We start from the raw sequence: 19,355 nt of genomic DNA, 5'->3' as shown, positions 1-19,355 counted from the left end.
AAAATTTCCAAGCTCAATGGCAAAAACTTAAAAAACCGAAACCGTACCAAAAACCAAAACCGAACCGTTTCAAAAATCCAAACACTGAAGTTATGGTTTTCGGTTTGGTTTCTCCCAAAACCGCACCGAACACCACACACACCCCTATTCTTTTATATGATCCTTGATCAATGTAAACGAGGTGTCGATATCCTTTGCAAAACACGCGTACCGGTCTCGATGCTATGAGAACCAACATTAATATTCATTTTTACAGTTTCCGACCGAAAGACACAAGTTTAATAATGAAAAGTGGAACATTAATTACAATCCAACAATATCACACTCTGTATTGTATACAAGAAATTGACAGCATAACAAGTTCCCCAAATCCTCTTATTAGCTGGACACACACATCATCATCATTCAACTCTAATTCATTTCATTTCATTTCATTCCCGATCTACTGCTACAAATATTAATATTAATATTAATATTAATATCATTTACTTTACTGTTCCATTGATTAGATTATTTATTAATCACCCAAAACCAAATCTTTGACTTTCTGCTTCATCATCTTCAATCAATATTCAATTCAATTGATTATATCTATTCTTTATACCCAACTCCGTTTTCAACACGTCACAACAACACTTACTCCTTACATCAGTTTCATACTCTCCCCCAATTATTGGTCGATTTCGGATTCTAGGGTTTGCGATTTCAGGTCAGTTCTTTGCTAATTTGCTTCCGATTTTGTAATTCGTGTGTTTTATGATCGATTCATAGTGTTTTCGTTTCTGGGTATGTTTTAATTTTGTGAATTTGTGGGTTTTGTTGATCATTTGCTTGTGAATTAGGGTTAGTAGTTTTTGGGTATTTTGCTTTCGATTTCATAATTGTTGTTTTTATGATTGATTCATAGTGTTTTCGTTTCAGGGTATGTTTTATTTTTGTGAATTTGTGGGGTTTGCTGATCATTTGCTTGTGAACTAGCGTTAGTATTTTTTGTGTATTTTGCGCTCGATTTCAAAATTGGTGTGCTTTATGATCGATTCATAGTGTTTTAGCTTCTGGGTGTGTTTTAATTTTGTGAAATTGTGGGTTTTGTTGATCATTTACTTGCGAATTAGGGTTAGCAGTTTTTGTGTATGTATATGCTAGATTTGTGTTAAATAGCTTAACCTTGGTTTATAATCAATTTGGTGAAAAATTACATTTTTTCTAATTACTGTGTTTAGAGATTGGTAGATTCACTAGAAAGGTTGTTACTAATTTGGTTGTGATTTGCAGGCGGGATTTAAGGACGGTAAAAGGTGAAAGTATAAGATCATAAATTATGGGATCTAATGGTAATATTTATCAAGATGTTATTGAATCGGGTGGTGAATATGGTGTTAAATCTGCAAATATTGAAGGCCGGAGTTGCTTAAGATTATGTGTATCGGCTGGCGGAAGACATGGGATGACTTCGAATAGTGCAGTTCATGAGTTACTCGAGTGTCCCGTTTGTCTAAGTATGATGCACCCTCCAATACATCAAGTATGTTCTTTTATAATTTATTATCTAAATCATTATTACATGTGATTATAATCATGTTTATATGGGTGTTATTATTTCATGAAGTGTCCAAACGGTCACACTATATGTGTTGTTTGTAAATCGAAAGTGCACAATGTTTGCCCGATATGTCGGCAAGAGCTTGGAAACATACGGTGTTTAGCGCTGGAGAAAGTTGCAGAGTCGATAGAGTTACCGTGCAAATATCATTATTTGGGATGCCAAGATATTTTTCCTTATCAAAGTAGATTAAGGCATGAGGAAAATTGCAAGTTTCGGGGGTATAATTGTCCGTATGCAGGCACAGAGTGCTTTGTCGCGGGTGATATTCCGTTTCTTGTTGCACATCTAAAGACGGATCATAATGTTGATATGCATGATGGATCCACTTTCAACCACCGTTATGTGAAACCGAATCCTCATGAAATCGAAAATGCTACATGGATGCTGACTGTAAGATCCCTTTTTTGCTCTTTTTATTGTTAAAACCTTAATTGTTTTTTTGCTTATTGTTACCAACTTACTACTTCAAATAGTATAAAATTGTGCTTTTTATTGGAGGCGTTTGGATTTTCATTATGTGATTATTGTGACCGTAAGTTGCAATAGCTTTTTTTCTCCTTTTTATATTGGATAAACAGATACTGGTTTTAAAATAATTGGTAACACACCTCATAATCAAATGGTAAAAATAAAATTATTTATTTGTGCCATATTTAATTCTTTTTTAAGTTTTAACCTATTTCAAGAGGGTGCTACTTTAATTTTACAAAATCTGTTTTTTTTTTAAAAAAAATGGTTCTTGTTCAATTTGATCTATTCATTTTTATTTGTTATATATTAAAGTTCCTAAACTTGTCTGAAACTTACATATATTTTCTTGAGTTAAGTGCCATTTTTGACCATGAGGTTTGATCAACTACGCAACTTTAGTACACTTTTTTTCCTGCAAATGAACACTTGGCGTTTCAAGAATCATGCCATTTACATCCGTTTCACTAACCCCGTCTATTTTGCTCGTTAAGTTAGAGTAAAACGGACATAACGAGCCAAATAGACGGGTTGGTGAAACGAACCTAAATGGCATGATTCTTGAAACGTAAGTGTTCAGTTGCAAAAGAAAATGCCAAATAGATGGGTTAGTGAAAAGGACGTAAATGACATGATTCTTGAAACGTAGGCCTTAAGTTGCAAAAAAAAGAAGAAACAAAGAAAAGTGAACTGATGTTGCCTAGATGACCAAACCTTAGGATGAAAATAGCACTCAACTTTTTCTAAAGTGATGACTTGTTTACTCTTCATTTGATTAAAACAAGTTGGTATAACTTTTTTTCCTTACAAAATGTTGAACATCATTTTATCAAAGTTTTGATCTATTTGAGAGTTAACAGGTTAACAAGTTATATTTAAATTAAAGTTCACAAGATTAGGGGTTTGAATATACAAAAAGTAGCTTAGTGACTTTTTTGTATATTGTTTACATCTTGATAATCTTGTCAAGCACCGTCTATACACTATTTTCAGTAGTTATTTGACTGAGTTTTTAATCTCACATAATCTATTCAAAATATTACCTTTGATTATTCAATGCTGCAAAATCACTTTTCAAAACACACATTATATCAATACCTCAGTTTTCAGTGTATTTTCTTTAAAATCATATAGAATTCCAATTATAGTTGCCTTCTTTTTATTCTTTGTGGAGTGTAGATTTTCAACTGTTATGGATACCAATTCTGTTTGCACTTTGAGGCATTTCATCTCGGGATGGCGCCCATTTACATGGCGTTTTTGCGTTTCATGGGTGATGAAAACGATGCCAGCAAATTCAGTTACAGTCTCGAGGTCGGTGCAAATGGTAGAAAGCTAAAGTGGCAGGGGGTCCCACGAAGTATTCGTGACAGTCACAAAACGGTTAGAGATAGTCTAGACGGGTTGATCATAACAAGGAATATAGCATTGTTCTTTTCGGGTGGTGATAGACGGGAGTTGAAGCTAAAAGTGGCCGGTCGGATTTGGAGAGAACAATCTTAACTGCAGCCATGATCGCCGGGACTGCACCGCCACCGCCATGTTTTTTTTTTTTTTTTTTTTTTTGTAAAATAGGAAAGAAAGAAGGGTGGTTTGAGAGTTTATATCTATCTCTCTGTAAAGGTTTACAATTTTGCTTTGTGGATGATGATCTTAAGCAAGAGGTCACTTTGTTCAGAATATATATATATGATGGTCTTATTTGTTACATATTTAGGATGTCTTCAATTTTTATTTGCCAAAATCATTTTTTTAAGTTTGTTGTGTTCCGATGAATTTCAGTTCTAACCATTGGTTTTGTTTGGACTATGGTTTGGGTTGAAACCGCTTCGTTTTGGTGAACAAAATTATGATCGATCTTGGTTCGGATTGAAGGTACCGAATGTTGGTTTGCTCTCTTTGTATTTGTGGGAAAGTATAACTGGTCCTCTTTGTATTTCGTATAAGATTGCTTGGTTGGTATGCCTGTGTAGTTTTTTCTTTTATTGTGGGTTTTATACTCTCTTGTATTTGTTGATTTGTATTATGTATCGTCTTATCTAATTTCTTCCTAGATAGGTTTATATTACATTTGCCATTCTAAAAAAACCAAACTAAAAACATAAAACGCATGGAACTATTATATTTGTTATAAAGCAATTTAGCATGTGACAAGAAAATTTATTCATGCAATTTATTTTCTTAGATATATTATATTTATTATGTTTTTTTGCCCCTTTCTTTGCATTTCACCTTAAAATTTCATATCTATTATTCAAAAATAAGAAATTATAAATTGACGTCAAAAGGATAAAAGTGCCACCTAAAACACTTAATGACGACAGCCACAAATTTAATCTAGTGACAAAGGTGCATGTCTTGCAACCAAATAGTTGTAGCTTCCTGTGCTTGCAATGGATCTCATCAATTTTGGTCGAAGAAGAAAGAAGCACCGCCACAACACCCTACTGCCGCAGCTGCTTTGCTCCTCTACACATCATCTCTGTGCCCTCCCATAGCAGGAGGGCCTTATTATTGTGAGATTATATATGAATGTTTTCTGTTACGTTCTTTTGTTGAAGGTATCTACGTTTACAACGGAGTTGGCAAATTTCATCGATGGATTTCATTGCCTTCAATAGATAGAGTTTGCGGCCATTGTGTCAAACTGATGACCCTGGCCTATTTTCTTATTTGATTGTCATATGCTAAGAATGTAAATGTAAATGCAAATTATTATTATTATTATTTTGTGTGTCTCGAAGTGATAGCAACCTTTGTGTTTGTGTATCCGCGTTGCCATATTCGTGTCCATTGTCGAGTTCCCCATTCAAAATATGAAAATATTAACCGGTCTGTGATGCAACCAGTAGTTAGAATAAAGTCACCAACATAAATGAGTAAATATATAATAAACGAATCTCGTCTTAAAATGAATAGAGAAATGCCAGCCCGACCGCAAATAAATCTGTTTACAAGATGAAAAGTGCTTAGACAAGGAGCTTGCTTTAAACCATATAACATACGCCTTGGATATATAGTTTACAAACATAGTGAGGAGGAAACTAAGGGTCAATGAAACCCAGTGGTTGTTCCATATACACTATCTATCTCATCTAAATGACCTTGCAAAAATGCATTTTTTACATCCACATCGAACCGACGACATGTCTCCATTTAGGTACGTAGTTCTGGGAGCTACTGCATATGTTCTGTTAATTAATTGATTACTTGGAATAATTCTCGGCACTCTTAGATGAATTAAGTAATACCACTAAACTAAATGACACGCATGCCTAGAGACCCGGACTAGCATGTTCTATTAGTGTATAAACTAAACTTATTAATATTTATATTAAGTATAGGGGTCTGTTTGTAATTATTGTATTTACTAGGGTTAATGTGTAATTATTAAGTCTATAACTTGGGATGATGTTAGACATATTTACATTAACGTTTCAAAATAACAATCGCATATTTCATATTAATATTCATTAATTGATTTCTAACAGTGGTATTTAACGTCAATTGTGTATTGATTTGTTCATTAATTGATTTCTAACAGTGGCATCAGAGCCAAGGTTTTAATCGATTTGAGAATTTTGTTTGTGGACGCCCCAGGTTTAATTGATAAACTAGGAATCTGTGTGATTAATTGGATTTGATCAAAGGAGTTTGTCTCGGTCCACAAAAAAAAATTGATTAGGAAATCAATTCTATTGGATATCATTTGATTGGCAGAAACAAATTGTGTTTTGTTGCCTTGGATCTCGATAAAAAAAAAGGAGTGGTATTGAATTGATTTGTGAAATTGATCACATTGACTTTGGAGGCGTAAACATTTGGTTATTTTTGATCGATCAAATAAAACAAAAAAGGTCTTTTGTTGGGTCTGACCATATATTGAATCCAACACATAAGTGATTTTATCATTTTTTGATTTAAAAAAAAAACAATTCATCAAAGATTGTTTTGGAATCAATTTCGTTTTTGCAGAAATTCTAAAAGGTTGACTTTTGTTTTTGGTTCTGGTGTGAATTGGATTGGTTTGTACAATCTAATCAAGAACCAAATATGTGTTTTGGTTCCCTGTTATATTGCGTGTTTTTCATGATTTTTAAGAAATCATAATTGAAAATTGAAAACCCACTACGTTATTGATTTGGGATATCAATTACAAAATAGTGTTTGTTGTATTCGTACATAATACGAATTGGTATTTAAAGGAAATAGAGGTTCTTGAATTTTCCTCAAGGGGTTGTTTTGTTTTAGACAAAACAAGCAATGAAAGGTTAAAAGAATAGTTGGTTTGATTTGTTTGGCAACCAAAAAACCCATGTATTGTTGTCGGTAGAGACGAACAATTAGTTTTGATTTGCCTTGCAACCGAAAACCTGGATACTATTCTAGGTCGAAACGGTTGGTTTTGATTAAGTTGGTGATTGATAAACCCGAACACCGTTGTGTTTTAGAGTAGTTGGTTTGAGTTGTTTTGGCAACCGAAAACCGTGTATTGTTGCCGGTTGAGACGAACAATTGGTTTTGATTTGCTGTGGGAAACCCGTATACTACTCTCGGTATTAAACGGTTGGTTTTGATTCATTTTGTGACCGAAAAACCCGTAAACCGTTGTTGTTGAAATAGTTGGTTTTGATTTGTCTTAAGTTGTAAGACAACCGAAAAACCGGTAAACTGTTATTGTTAAAGGTTGATATCGTTGTTGTTGAAACAGTTGGTTTTGATTTGTTTTAAGTTGTAAGGCAACCGAAAAAACCGGTGAACTGTTATTGTTAAAGGTTGATATCGATTTGATCCGATACTAGTAAAGTTGAAATCAAAGTCGATCCAAAACCAGTGATAGTAAATTTTGTCAAGATTGGGAAAAAGAAAACTCAGAAAATGGTTGGGTCCAAGGATAAAGAAGTTGTAACTTCAAAGGACGGAGGGACACCCATGAGTTTTCAATACCCTGTGTTAAACTCCACAAATTACACCATTTGGGCTATAAAAATTAGATCGATCTTTAATGTCCATGGAATTTGGGAAGCCGTCGAACCAAAAGAGGGCACCAAAGTTGAAGAGAAAAAGAATAATACCGCGATTGCATTACTATACCAATCGATTCCAGAAAATAAGGTATTGCAAATTGCTAATTTTACTTCGGCCAAAGAAATTTGGGACGCGTTAAAGGTTCGACATGTTGGAGTTGACAGAGTTAAAGAAGAGCGTTTAGAAACACTCGAGTCAGATTTTGAGTCTCTAAAAATGGGTGTTGGTGAGTCGCTTGATGTTTATGTTGGAAAAATTAGTGAGATTGCATCACAAGCAAGCAATCTTGGGCATACAATGAATGACAAGAAACTGGTCTGAAAACTACTCAGTTCGGTGCCAGAAAAGTTCATTCAGATTGTTGCTGCGATCGAGCAGTTTGTTGATTTTGGTGCAATGCCATTCCAAGAAGCCGTTGAAAGATTGAAGGCTTTCGAGGAACGCACCAAGAAGAAAATCAAGGAGGAAGACATGCATGACAAGCTCTTATTCTCTAAAGAGGACGAAAAAAAGAAAGCTAATGACCATAAATGTGAGCATTGTGGTCACGAAAGTTCGAAGTAGAAAAACAACGGACATGGTCAAGGCAAAAATTGGGGGTCATGGAAAAATAAAGGTGGGAAGCATGGTAATCGAAACAAAGATCACATAAGATGCTTCAATTGTAATGAACTTGGACATTTCAAACATGAATGTCCAAAAGGGGAGAAAAGTGTGGAATCAAACCTGATCCGGGAGGAAGATGACGAACCAATGCTACTGTGATGGCAACCGGATCTTGAAGAAACGAAGACCTCACTTAAACGAAGTTTAGTTTAAGGGAGAGTATTAGTGTATAAACTAAACTTATTAATATTTATATTAAGTATAGGAGTCTGTTTGTAATTATTGTATTTACTAGGGTTAATGTGTAATTATTAGGTCTATAAATTGGGATGATGTTAGACATATTTACATTAACGTTTCAAAATAACAATCGCATATTTCATATTAATATTCAAGATTTATGTTATACCATCATCTTGTTCTTGTTCTATTCAATTTATTTGTCAATTGTGTATTGATTTGTTCATTAATTGATTTCTAACATGTTCTAACCATGCTTTGTTAATTAATAAGAATACTTGATGATTAATTTAAGTTAACTTCTTTAACAAATGTCGTGGGATACACTAAACAGAAATAAATTATTTTATATTTTTTTTCTGTATCATGAATTGAGTTGAGCTTGTTGCCTGCTTGCCTTCTGTTTCAGTTTTTTAATTAAAAAAAATTAAATGAAGATCGAATAATAAAACGTGCCGCTAAGCTGACCCCGCATGAGCCAACCTGTCACTGATTGCATTAAAAGGGTTGATCCTAGGCAGCTTGCAGTAGTTTCTGTAATTTTCTTCATAATATCATCATGTCAAGTGCAGCACCAGGATCCGAAGAAGATGCCGAATACAACAATATCTGCGAGAAACACAAGCACTTGATAGAAACACTACCCAAAGGCAATGGATGGTGGACACAACACCTGCATAACTACAATGGCTTCTGGTTAAACCCCGGGATCTTAAAAGCCAGCCTGCTTCTGCATACCTATTTCAAATCTCACCTGACCGATATCTTCCTCGCCTCCTTCATGAAGTCCGGGACCACCTGGCTTAAAGCTCTCATGTTCTCTATCCTTAACCGTCACCGCTACAGCTTCTCCAACCACTATTTGCATAATAACAGCCCACAAAGCACCTTTCCATTACTCGACGTTGAATCCTACCCTATCACCGACTACACCAACTCCACGGCACCTCGACTCTTTGCTACCCACTCTGCTCGCACTCTGCTGCCGGCTTGCATGAGTTCTTGCAAGTTCGTCTACGTCTGCAGGGACCCGAAAGACGTCTTCGTTTCCCTGTGGCATTTCATGAGCAAACTTAAACCCAAAGATCTACCTCCCCTTTCGTTGGATGACGCGTTTGAGCTTTTCTGCCTCGGGGTGTCCGAGTTTGGGCCATTTTGGGAACATGTTCTGTCATATTGGGGAGCCAGCTTGGAATCTCCGGACAAGGTTCTATTCTTGAAGTATGAGGAGCTGAAGAAGCAGCCGGAGGCAGTGGTGAGGAGCCTGGCCGCTTTCATGGGGAAGCCAGTAATGGATGAGGAAGAAGAGAAAGGGGTGGTGAGGGAGATAGTTAAGCTCTGCAGCTTTGAGAATTTGAGTAATCTAGAGGTGAACAACAAGGGTGTTGAAAGGTTTGGCAAACTCGTGTCGATAGAGAGGCAAGATTTCTTCAGAAAAGGAGGGATTGGAGATTGGAAAAACTATCTGAGTCGAGATGAAAGAGCGGATTGATGGAATCACTGCGGAGAAGTTCAAGGGTACAGGCTTGATCCTTACTGCCATGGTTTGAGTTCATATATAAACGGCTGCTTCGTGTTTGAGAATAATTCAAAGAGTAGTGTATCCCTGGTCTCTAGTATGAATTGGTAGAGTTACCGAATAATGTCGATTGTTTCAAGTAGATTTCAGTGTTTTCTTTCAGTTGTATACAATGGCTGTTTAAACAGTCCCTAGCTTTGAATTGAATAATGTAATGAGTTCTAGTATATTTAGTATTACAAATAAACCAACATATATAGTGGTATAAATTGAAGCTAGTGATCGAGTCCATACTAAGTGCTGTGAGAGTACCGCATCGACTGGAACATCGATCTCAACCTCTTCTCCCAACACTCAAGTGGAAAGAGTTGTATGAGTTTTAGAGTATTCGTCGAAACCAAGTTGCAATCTCAAGACCTTTGGGACACATACAGAATGATGGTGCAAATGTAGAACGCCTCAGACAAAATTAAAAGATGGATGCTTGATCGTTGGCACTGCACGATTCCACGAATTATAACCGAATCAACACAATCTTGATCAGGTTTTGATGGATCTGGGTGGATGGAATTCATATTATACATTGCTATTCTTATTTTTGTTAAGTTAGATGTAGTAAGAAAATGATGTTAACAAATTCAAGTGACATGCAAGTTAACCTACAGATTTGGAGTCATAAACGTTGAAAGAAAAAAATGGTTAGCTGCCTTTTGTTCTCTAGATGTTTTTAGAAGTGTTTTTAAGGAGAGATCGAGGAGGTGATGTGAAAGAGCGAGTGATGGTTAGTTCTTCACCAAAAACTAAGTACGTGAATTATTGTGAAAGTGACCATGAGAGAGGAGATTGGTGAGTGTTACGTATCAATTTGGTAATCAAGTGTATGATCGATACAGAGAAAGAAGAAGAACAGAGTAGAAGTTAACTCTCAAATCATCGATATCGTTCTCATTCATGATTCTGGTCGTATATGTATATAAACATGTTACAATATAACCCTACACAACACTTTAGTCTTTCTATTTACTACCAACCAGTGAGAGAAATAAAGTTTTTAAATGGATGTGAGTAGGGCAAGAGAGAGAAAGGTTATGAGGTTGGGCAAATGACACTTTGACACATAAAAACACCATATAAAAATGGCTTATTGTTTGATGCTATAAGATAAATCCCTGGTTTGTTGGAATGCATGCCAATATCGCAATTTTTGAGTCTGTCCACGATGGTTTGTTGTGCTTGTGACTAATCGACCAATCCCCGTATGTGACTATCGATACGACAAACATGTGATTTAAAAACGAGCATGCATGTAACAATCAAGCGGTTGAGGGAATCGATGTCATTAATTCACTATAAGAAGTCGAAGCTTTAGCGGCAACAACAAGCATTAGCGGCGACATCGTCTAGGGCACAATTATGTAATTTGTATGATAGATTATAAATATTGAACCAATAGTTGAATAACTCTTTTTAATATGTTCGTAACAACATACGGAATCTTTTTGCAAAACATATCAAAAAAGGTATTAGTTAGATGCAACAAGTGTGTAAGAGCAAAAATAATACAACTACCACCATACATAGTAGAATCTCACTCGTACCAATGATAAATCGACTACAATGATTACATATAAAGTTAATATTTATCGCGAAAGTCAACTCATATACGTGCTAGTTCATTCCATGTCCATTGTCAAAGGATACCAGAACTCTTTGTTGAGGATGGAAAATCGTGTCTGACAAAATTTTATTTTGGACAAACGACACTATACAGAATCAGGTTGGTTAACAAATGTATTGGATTATGTAATTTTATATGTAATAGGTATATTAGTTTAGAAAACACCGTCTCTTCAAACCCTAAACATAATATTAACAATCAAAACCTCCATGGAAGCAATAATCTGAAGAACACATTCAAAAATGATATCAAGAAAACTAACTCCATCAAAGCTCAGATCTTTACTTACTCTCTCCACCTATACACACACTAAACATATATCTAAGCCCATCACAAACCCACCAAAAATCTCAAATCTTTTAAACCCTACTAAAACCCTAACCCCCAAATTCTCCAATTTCAGATCTTTTTCTTCAAATCAAACGCCAAACCCACTTGTAACACTTACACGAGACGGTAATTACGATGAAATTATCTCCGAAACCCATCAAATTTGCCCCGGGTGCGGCATCACAATGCAAGACTCTGATTCGAAACAACCCGGGTTTTTTATTACGCCGTCTGTTAAAGATCCAAATTACAAACTACCCATTGACCGAAACCCGATTGCGGACGAAACCCATATCCCGGATTCGGTTAAAAAAGGTTTCTTGGTTGAGTTTGACGATGACCCACAAAACCCTAATGTTGTTGATAAGCCTGTGGTTTGTGCCAGGTGTCATAGTTTGAGGAATTATGGAAAGGTTAAAGATCAAAGTGTTGAAAATTTGTTACCGGATTTTGATTTTGATCATACAGTTGGGAGACGGTTGAATTCAGCTTCGGGGACCCGAACTGTGGTGGTTATGGTTGTGGATGCGGTTGACTTTGACGGGTCGTTTCCAAGAAAAGTTGCGGAATTGGTTTCGAACACGATTGATGTCAATTCCCGAGCTTGGAAAGAGGGGAGGTCGGGTAATTTGCCTAGAGTCATGTTGGTTGTTACAAAGATTGATTTGTTGCCGACGTCTATATCACCAACGGGTTTTGAACACTGGGTTAGAACCCGGGCTCGAGAAGGAGGGGCCAACAAGTTGACCAAAGTTCATTTGGTTAGCGCGGTTAGGAATTGGGGGTTAAAGAATCTTGCTGATGATATGGTGTCGTTAGCTGGGCCTAGGGGTCGGGTTTGGGTGATTGGTGCACAAAATGCTGGAAAGTCTACTCTGATTAATGCAATGGGGAAGTGTGTTGGTGGTCAACTGAGTGTGTTGACCGAGGCTCCGGTTCCCGGGACCACGTTGGGGATTGTTCGGGTCGAGGGTGTGCTTCCCGGGCAGGCTAAGCTGTTTGATACACCTGGGTTGTTGCATCCGCATCAGATTACTACACGGTTGACACGTGAAGAACAGAAGTTGGTTCATATTACTAAAGAGTTGAGACCGAGAACTTATAGGATCAAAGTGAGTAATTCTGCTTAAAAGTAAAGTTATTATATCATTGTTGTGTTTTTAAGTTGCAGAAAATTATTTTGTAGTGTTTGGGATTTTGGGTATAGTAAAATTGATTCTGACTGACTATTTGTTCAGGTGTTAATCTGTCTAGGAGTAATTGCAACAAAAGAATTTGATTATGTGAATTTTTAGGGGCATTTTACATATAAAGTAGGTCAAAACAGCTAACGGTCTGATTATCACAACTTCAAACAACATAAGCACATCCAAATGCTAGGGGTGTTCATGGGTCGATTTGGGCTCAAACCGAAAGTTCAGTTTTTGGGTTTTTTGAAGCCATTATCTTTTCGGGTCGGGTTTGATTTGTTTGGTTTTTCCATTTTGGGCTGAAAAAAAAGGTAAAAAATAGTCATCTGGGCCCTTTTTTAGTTAATGATTAATTTATTATTACACGTTTGGATAAAAAAATTTTCGGCGACGCCATGTATTAGTTTTTAATAAATTACTTAAGATTGATTTTTACGATTCGGTTCAGTTCTTTTAGTATTCGGTTGATAGCAAAGTCGAAACCGAACTGAGAAATCTGTTTTTTTTTAACATAAAAGCAAATCACCAGTTTTTATTTGGTCCGGTTATTCTGGTTACGGTTTAGTTATTTCGCTTTCGTGTACACCTCTACCAAACACAACCCGTTTTGCATGAAATATTAATGTTTTTCATTTGTACTCTTTGGCTGCAATTCCCTGTTCAGATTCAAAAATTTCAAGAAAATCAATATTTAGTCAAAGCTTTTGACTTTTGTCAACTTATATGACCTATCTTATCAATCAGGCAGGCCATTCGATTCATATTGCGGGTCTCATGAGACTTGACATAGAAGAAACGTCAGTCGATTCCATATACGTGACCGTATGGGCATCCCCCAATCTCCCACTTCATATGGGGAAAACCGAAAAAGCATCTACAATGGTGGAAGATCATTTCGGTCTTCAATTACAGGTGAGATAGAACTTGCTCACATTGTTACATTTTTATGCTCTTGATAACTTCTACTCTTAGAGTGTGAGTGAGTCGAGCCGAGCCGAGCCCTAGCTTGTTTAACTTACAAGAACTTGAGCTTGGCTCGTTTCAAGCTCTATTTCTAAAGCTCGAGCTTGGCTCATGAGTAGTTTTCAGTACTTCAGGCTCGGGCTCGGCTTTTCTATTCAGATTTATAATATCATAATATATATTAGTTTGTTCTTTATATCGTTAATAATTGTTACAAAAACATATATGTAATATTAAAAGAAAACTTATATAAATAATAGGCTCGCAAGCCGGCTTGAGCTTGATAAGTGAAGTTCTGGCTCGGGCTTGTTTATTAAACAAGTTAGATTTATGCTCGAACTCGATTCAAGCGTTTTGCAAGTCGATCTCATTGGGCTCACGAGAGGTTTGGCTCGTTTAACCATTTTCACCTTTTGTTTGTTTCAGCCACCAATAGGGAGACAAAGAGTTGAGGAGCTTGGGCGATGGGTAAAAAAGGAATTTAGCGTGCATGGAAACTGTTGGGACTCGAGTTGTGTTGACGTTGCAGCTGCTGGTCTCGGTTGGTTTGCCATTGGATTAAAAGGAGAGGCTTTGCTTGGTGTCTGGACATATGAGGGTATTGATTTGACTCTTCGCAACGCGTTGATTCCGCACCGGTCACACAACTTTGAAGTTACTGGTTTTACTGTTTCTAAAATTGTGTCAAAGGCTGATAAATCTTTGAATAAGCAAAGACAGAATGAGAAGAAGAGGAAGGCTGCTGATGCAGAAATGGAAGCAACAAGTGCATCTGCTGCTGCATTGTGATTTAACTTTATATTTTTAGAGGTTAAAAGATTTGGTAATTTTAATGGCAAGAAGTGGTGTATTGACATACATGCTCTGGTTATAAATTAATGATTCATGATCCCACTATGTTTAACCTTTTCCCTTTTTTTTTATTATTATTTTTTTTTTGTAAATTGATTCATTTGTAAGTAAAGGAATTGAAATTGTCACCTCCTGGTGCGTGAAGATCAATATTTTTTAAAACATTCTGAGTTTTGATATAATTTTTTTGAATTAGTTTCAAGTTATAACATAAAACATAGGTTCCATACGATATGAGAAAACGGATTAGATGGGTGAATCTGTGAGCATGTCGTGCTCACCGGAACAGTCGAACATGACCCATTTAGCTAAACAACTCAAAACTAACCCAAACCACCTAATTCAAATCTATGCTCATGATCCCTCTATCTAAAAGCCAGTTGGAAAGAAGTCATGCCTTTTGAATATTGGCAGAAGCCTTGCATTGTACCTCTGGTCGCATTCATCCGAGATAAACCTCATGTTCACTTGCATGATACAGAAGAAAAATCGGAAGAAAAATCTTAACGGTGGGAAAGAGATTGTCAAGAGGTACTCGGTTTTATTCACTCTCATAAGTAGCATTCTCAAGAGATGTTTTTAGCAGTGGAATGAGTATGGCATATCTTTCTATAGCAATACTTGTCTCCCACAATATGCTTACAGCCAAGCATGTTTATTGTTTTATATTGTCATATTTTAGCTAACCATGTTTAGATCCTAGAATTGGATTGTTTATGAGAGAGTCCGAAATTTATAAATAGCACCCTATTTCATGTTAAGAATTAAGCTTGCATGGTAGACTCCAGGGACCAACAGGTTCAAAAGTGGTGCGTTACCAGCACCACACGGGCCAGTTCGGTTTCCAGCCATTCTGGCCCGTTACTGAATCAATGCACACCTGGTCCAGTATCTCATGGCTTAAACTTATTGTACATTTCCTAGTGTTCTACAAGCATATAGGAGTAATTGGTACAATTGTGCAACAATAAAGAGGCAGCAAACTATACAGGTTAAAAATCCAATATGATGCTGCTTTTACTAGACCGACATCATTCTACCCATAAATATCCCAATGTCTAACTTTGGTCTTCACTCACCAAAGAAGTTAAAAAGAATAAAAAACGATTAAAAAAAAAAAGATAAACGGCTTCCACGATTTCAGAAAAAAAAATCATCTGACAAGCTTTCCCCTTATCAAGACACGGTTCTTCCATAGCAAATGCAAGCAAGATACAAATTCTTCGCCCACTTTTCCTGAATATGTCAAGCCATAAGTCAAATTTTAATGCTAAAAAAATAAGATTATAATTGTGCCGATATAGTTTCAGGACCACAGTTGACTAACCTTGACATGCGTACTCGGAAACTGAGACGTACGTAAAGTTTCTTGCGTTTCATCGCTTGGCTTGCGACGCGGCATGCTTAATATGAGTGCTGACTGATCATTTGTGGCAGCAGTTGATGTGATACGGTAACCTTTATTCCACCGTCTATGTATACCATCACTCGGATACAAAAAATCAAGCTCCACCACCTACACACATCAGATGTTAATGGGCAATTTCATAATTTTATAAAAGATGTAAATACAAACCCTAACCTGATCAGTGAAACCAGAATTGTGGGACATGACTACACCCCACTGTGTACCAGCAGTACCCATGGAGGTTACATGGAACCCTTCCCTCCATTTCTTGCTAATCCACTTGAACGGGAACGAATCGCTTACTTTGTAAGACTGTTGGCTGTACTGCATCCCTACAAGAGCAACTTCGTCATTTAACCATCACGTTAACAAATTATTATTAACTAATTATAACGATTAGCAAGTCTACAAACCTTTAGACATAACCACAAGAGATTTCCCACTACTTGAACCCGCAATGGCACTTATGTAATAATTCTCTTCCCATTGTTCCATAATCCATTCCTATTAACATAATCAAAAAACAACAAAATTAGCAGCTGTTTGTTTAGGCCTGTACTCCTGTAGACAAATCAAGCGTTCGGTGAAATGCTCATGAACTGTTCGACGGAAAGTTCGTTTATGTTTGTGTACATAGTTAAACGAGTGAACATGAACACATGTATCATTGTCTCGTTCATTCATTTATTTCCCTTGGCGTTCACTCATTTAAATTTGTTTGCATCTTCATTCAAAATTGTTTGGCCCGTTACAACTTAGTCTAGTTTTGGTAACCTTTTTAGGCCCAATACATTGTTCTTCACATTACTTTCAACTAGTTTTAGCTCAGTTATGCTCATTCATCTACGCTCAGCTATGTTTGTGAACCATTCGTTTATACTGCCAACGAACGAACACGAGCATGTTCATTTCCTTAACAAACAAGCGCGAACAAGAAAACCCTGCTCGTTTATGCTCTATCGTTTGTTCGGTTAAATTAAACAAACAGACACGAACATGCTCCGTTTGGTTCGTTTACAACCCTATATACGCTTATTCTAGAACGCATTAAAATGAACGGTTTTACAGATACCTTGTGTAAGAAAATAGGTGACAGCTCAAAAACTTGGCTAGAGAAACCGGTTCCAGCATCCATTATTAGGGCCCACAAGTTAGAGCAAGATGCAACCGAACTAATGAGTAAACCATCAGCATTTCCCCTCTCAATATGCTGTGCCAGTCTTTCATCAGCAACGTTGTAATGGTACCTAATATAAAGCATAATGTACAGCCTTTATCAAACATTTTTATCTTTACTTTTTTAGGGTCACTAAGAAAACTAATATGTTTTTTTTCATGATAAAGTCATTTTAGTGTATTTAAAGTCCCTCAAATTGTAACAAAAACACGAAAGTCATTAAACTAATTTTCATATAAACGAAGTCCCTAAATTTGTCTAAAAAGCACGTACTTCTTATTTATTTTTTAAATTACGACTTGTTACTCTGAAAATAGACAAATTTAGGAACTTTAATATATAAAAACTAGTTTAATGACTTTTTCTTTTAGTTTTTACCAATTCAGAGGGAGCTCTTCATAAAAATAAGAAAGAATATTAATTTTTATGGTATAACTCCTTATTTTGACAAAAATGTCATGTACCTTTGTTTCATAGGTTGTCGGGCATTGTAAACTGAAATCCACTGTGTTGCAGGAATTCCCATTCGGGTCTTCTCTTAGGCTGCCCGTCATCTTCCTCATCAAGAATTAATCTGCCTCGTTTTTGCCCGACTTGGTATATAATCTAAATTTTTAAAAGAGGTCAGAAAGAGTAAATATTTGTTTCATAAAAACCAAAAATTGATAATATGGGTCACCTTTTGAGCACCATCTGTGTTAATGGGCCTGGCGACAGGATTTGGGCTTAGCAGGCCTTCAAACAAAGATATTAACTTTGAATAATTGGGCTCTTCGTCAAACTTCATGTTCACAACTGTATCAATAAACTGCCTGAATGGAGCGGGACAGTATTCGCATAATACTTCAGTAGGCGTTGTCATCTTCTTCTTGCAAACCAGAAATGATTTATTTTCACCCTAACAAATGGTCCAATAATTAGTATCATTATATTTAATCAAAAGTGTTAAAAGTTAACTTGTTGGACAAGTAATACCTGGTAACCTTGCCAAGGTAGTCTACCACGGTGAAGAAACACAAGCGTATAAGCAAGCGACTCAAGATCGTCTCGTCTACTCGCGGTCCTACCCAAATGCGCGTGTACACTCGCGTATCTAACCGTTCCTCTGTAAATCAAGCATATATTATACATATAGCTAAAAAATGTTATTAAAATTGAATACTACCTATACATGTCCGGCCTCTGATCATAGTCAACATGTTGACCACCGGGACCATCTCGCCACTTGGTAGCTGCATTTAATATACAAATGTATTTAACTGTTAACAGTTATTTAATGAAAATGAAGAATGAAAAGGCCATCATGAGATATCTAATGTCTTACCGAGCCCCAAGTCAACAAGAAATAGCTTCTTCTCTTGAGATGTTGACTTTTGACCAAGAAGAAAGTTTTCCGGCTTTACATCTCCATGCACGTAACTAAATAGAATAATAATATTCAATACAATCATATGTAAAAAATAATAATAAGAGAATAAATATAATGACATACCCTCTTAAATGCATTTTTTCCAAAATCGATATAGACTCCACTGCTATACACGCAACCATTTCTGATGACATCCTAACAATGATTTGACCCAAAAAAGTCAATATATAAATGAATATATCATGATAAAATAATTTGTCACAAGTTTAGGAACTCACGTTTGACCAGAATTATTCCAAACATCCCACAAACTAGGTCCGAGCTTGTCCATGACCTGTAATAATACTATGTTATGTCACGTTATATCTAGATGAACAAGAAACAACATATTATCGTTTTTCATACCATCACATAATAATCTCCTTGTTTTCCTTTATAGTGAACTTTAGGCACTCCATGACAGCCTCCCAGAGTACTGTTTAACAAAAAGCAAAATGACACTTTTTAAATTTTATTAAAACAAAAAAGTTAGCTTTCTAAATAAAAAAGCACATAAATAAAAAAGCACACGTACTTGTAAACTTGCCACTCGTATGGTGGACCATAACTGCAACCTTTGCTGTTTCTATGCTCAAACTTAATAGCCACCTGTCACAACGACAACAAATGGAAATAAGCTTTATGTAACAAATAATTTGCATAAAATCCAAATTTCTTTGCCTGGTACAATAACATTACCTCAGTGGCACCAGGACCCGATATGCGTTCGGTTCCACCATTAACACTATCGGCCTACAAATACCTGACCAAATCCACCTTTCCCTAACTTTCCCTCAACCTTATATATAGGCGATCCACCAACTTGAACCTGAAAATAAACCAAATAAAGATCAAAAAATAAGTCTGTGACTCCAAAAGTAT

The 19,355-nt window shown here is 36.2% G+C and overlaps 2 protein-coding genes and 2 pseudogenes across 3 annotated transcripts; 3 read left to right on the top strand and 1 right to left on the bottom strand.

Moving 5' to 3' along the window:
- Positions 1 to 597: 597 nt before the first annotated feature.
- On the top strand, positions 598 to 3,596 carry LOC143570307 (E3 ubiquitin-protein ligase SINAT2-like). Of its 2 annotated transcripts, none has more exons than XM_077055987.1 (4): positions 598 to 709; positions 1,276 to 1,525; positions 1,610 to 1,996; positions 3,254 to 3,596. In XM_077055987.1, exons 2-4 carry the CDS (start codon positions 1,322 to 1,324, stop codon positions 3,575 to 3,577), a joined length of 915 nt encoding a protein of 304 aa, XP_076912102.1. In that variant the 5' UTR covers positions 598 to 709; positions 1,276 to 1,321; the 3' UTR covers positions 3,578 to 3,596. The 2 variants fall into 2 exon arrangements, with proteins under 2 accessions (XP_076912102.1, XP_076912103.1); XM_077055988.1 differs by having other exon boundaries at positions 642 to 847; positions 985 to 1,525.
- Positions 3,597 to 8,507: 4,911 nt separating this feature from the next.
- On the top strand, positions 8,508 to 9,498 carry LOC143570326 (cytosolic sulfotransferase 12 pseudogene; annotated as a pseudogene).
- A 1,866-nt stretch (positions 9,499 to 11,364) lies between these two features.
- LOC143570306 (GTP-binding protein BRASSINAZOLE INSENSITIVE PALE GREEN 2, chloroplastic-like) lies at positions 11,365 to 14,452 on the top strand. The gene is made up of 3 exons (XM_077055986.1): positions 11,365 to 12,587; positions 13,410 to 13,577; positions 14,055 to 14,452. The coding sequence occupies exons 1-3, from the start codon at positions 11,388 to 11,390 to the stop codon at positions 14,415 to 14,417; spliced, it is 1,731 nt and encodes a 576-aa protein (XP_076912101.1). The 5' UTR covers positions 11,365 to 11,387; the 3' UTR covers positions 14,418 to 14,452.
- Positions 14,453 to 15,455: 1,003 nt separating this feature from the next.
- LOC143570325 (casein kinase 1-like protein HD16) lies at positions 15,456 to 19,302 on the bottom strand (annotated as a pseudogene).
- Positions 19,303 to 19,355: the final 53 nt, after the last annotated feature.

Source organism: Bidens hawaiensis, unplaced genomic scaffold (genome assembly GCF_021521415.1).
Source record: "Bidens hawaiensis isolate Kalapana, Puna unplaced genomic scaffold, B.hawaiensis_p1.1 tig00024868_1, whole genome shotgun sequence".
Taxonomy (NCBI): Eukaryota; Viridiplantae; Streptophyta; class Magnoliopsida; order Asterales; family Asteraceae; genus Bidens; species Bidens hawaiensis.
Note: the sequence above shows the minus strand (reverse complement) of the source record. Positions and strands in the feature narration are given on the sequence as shown.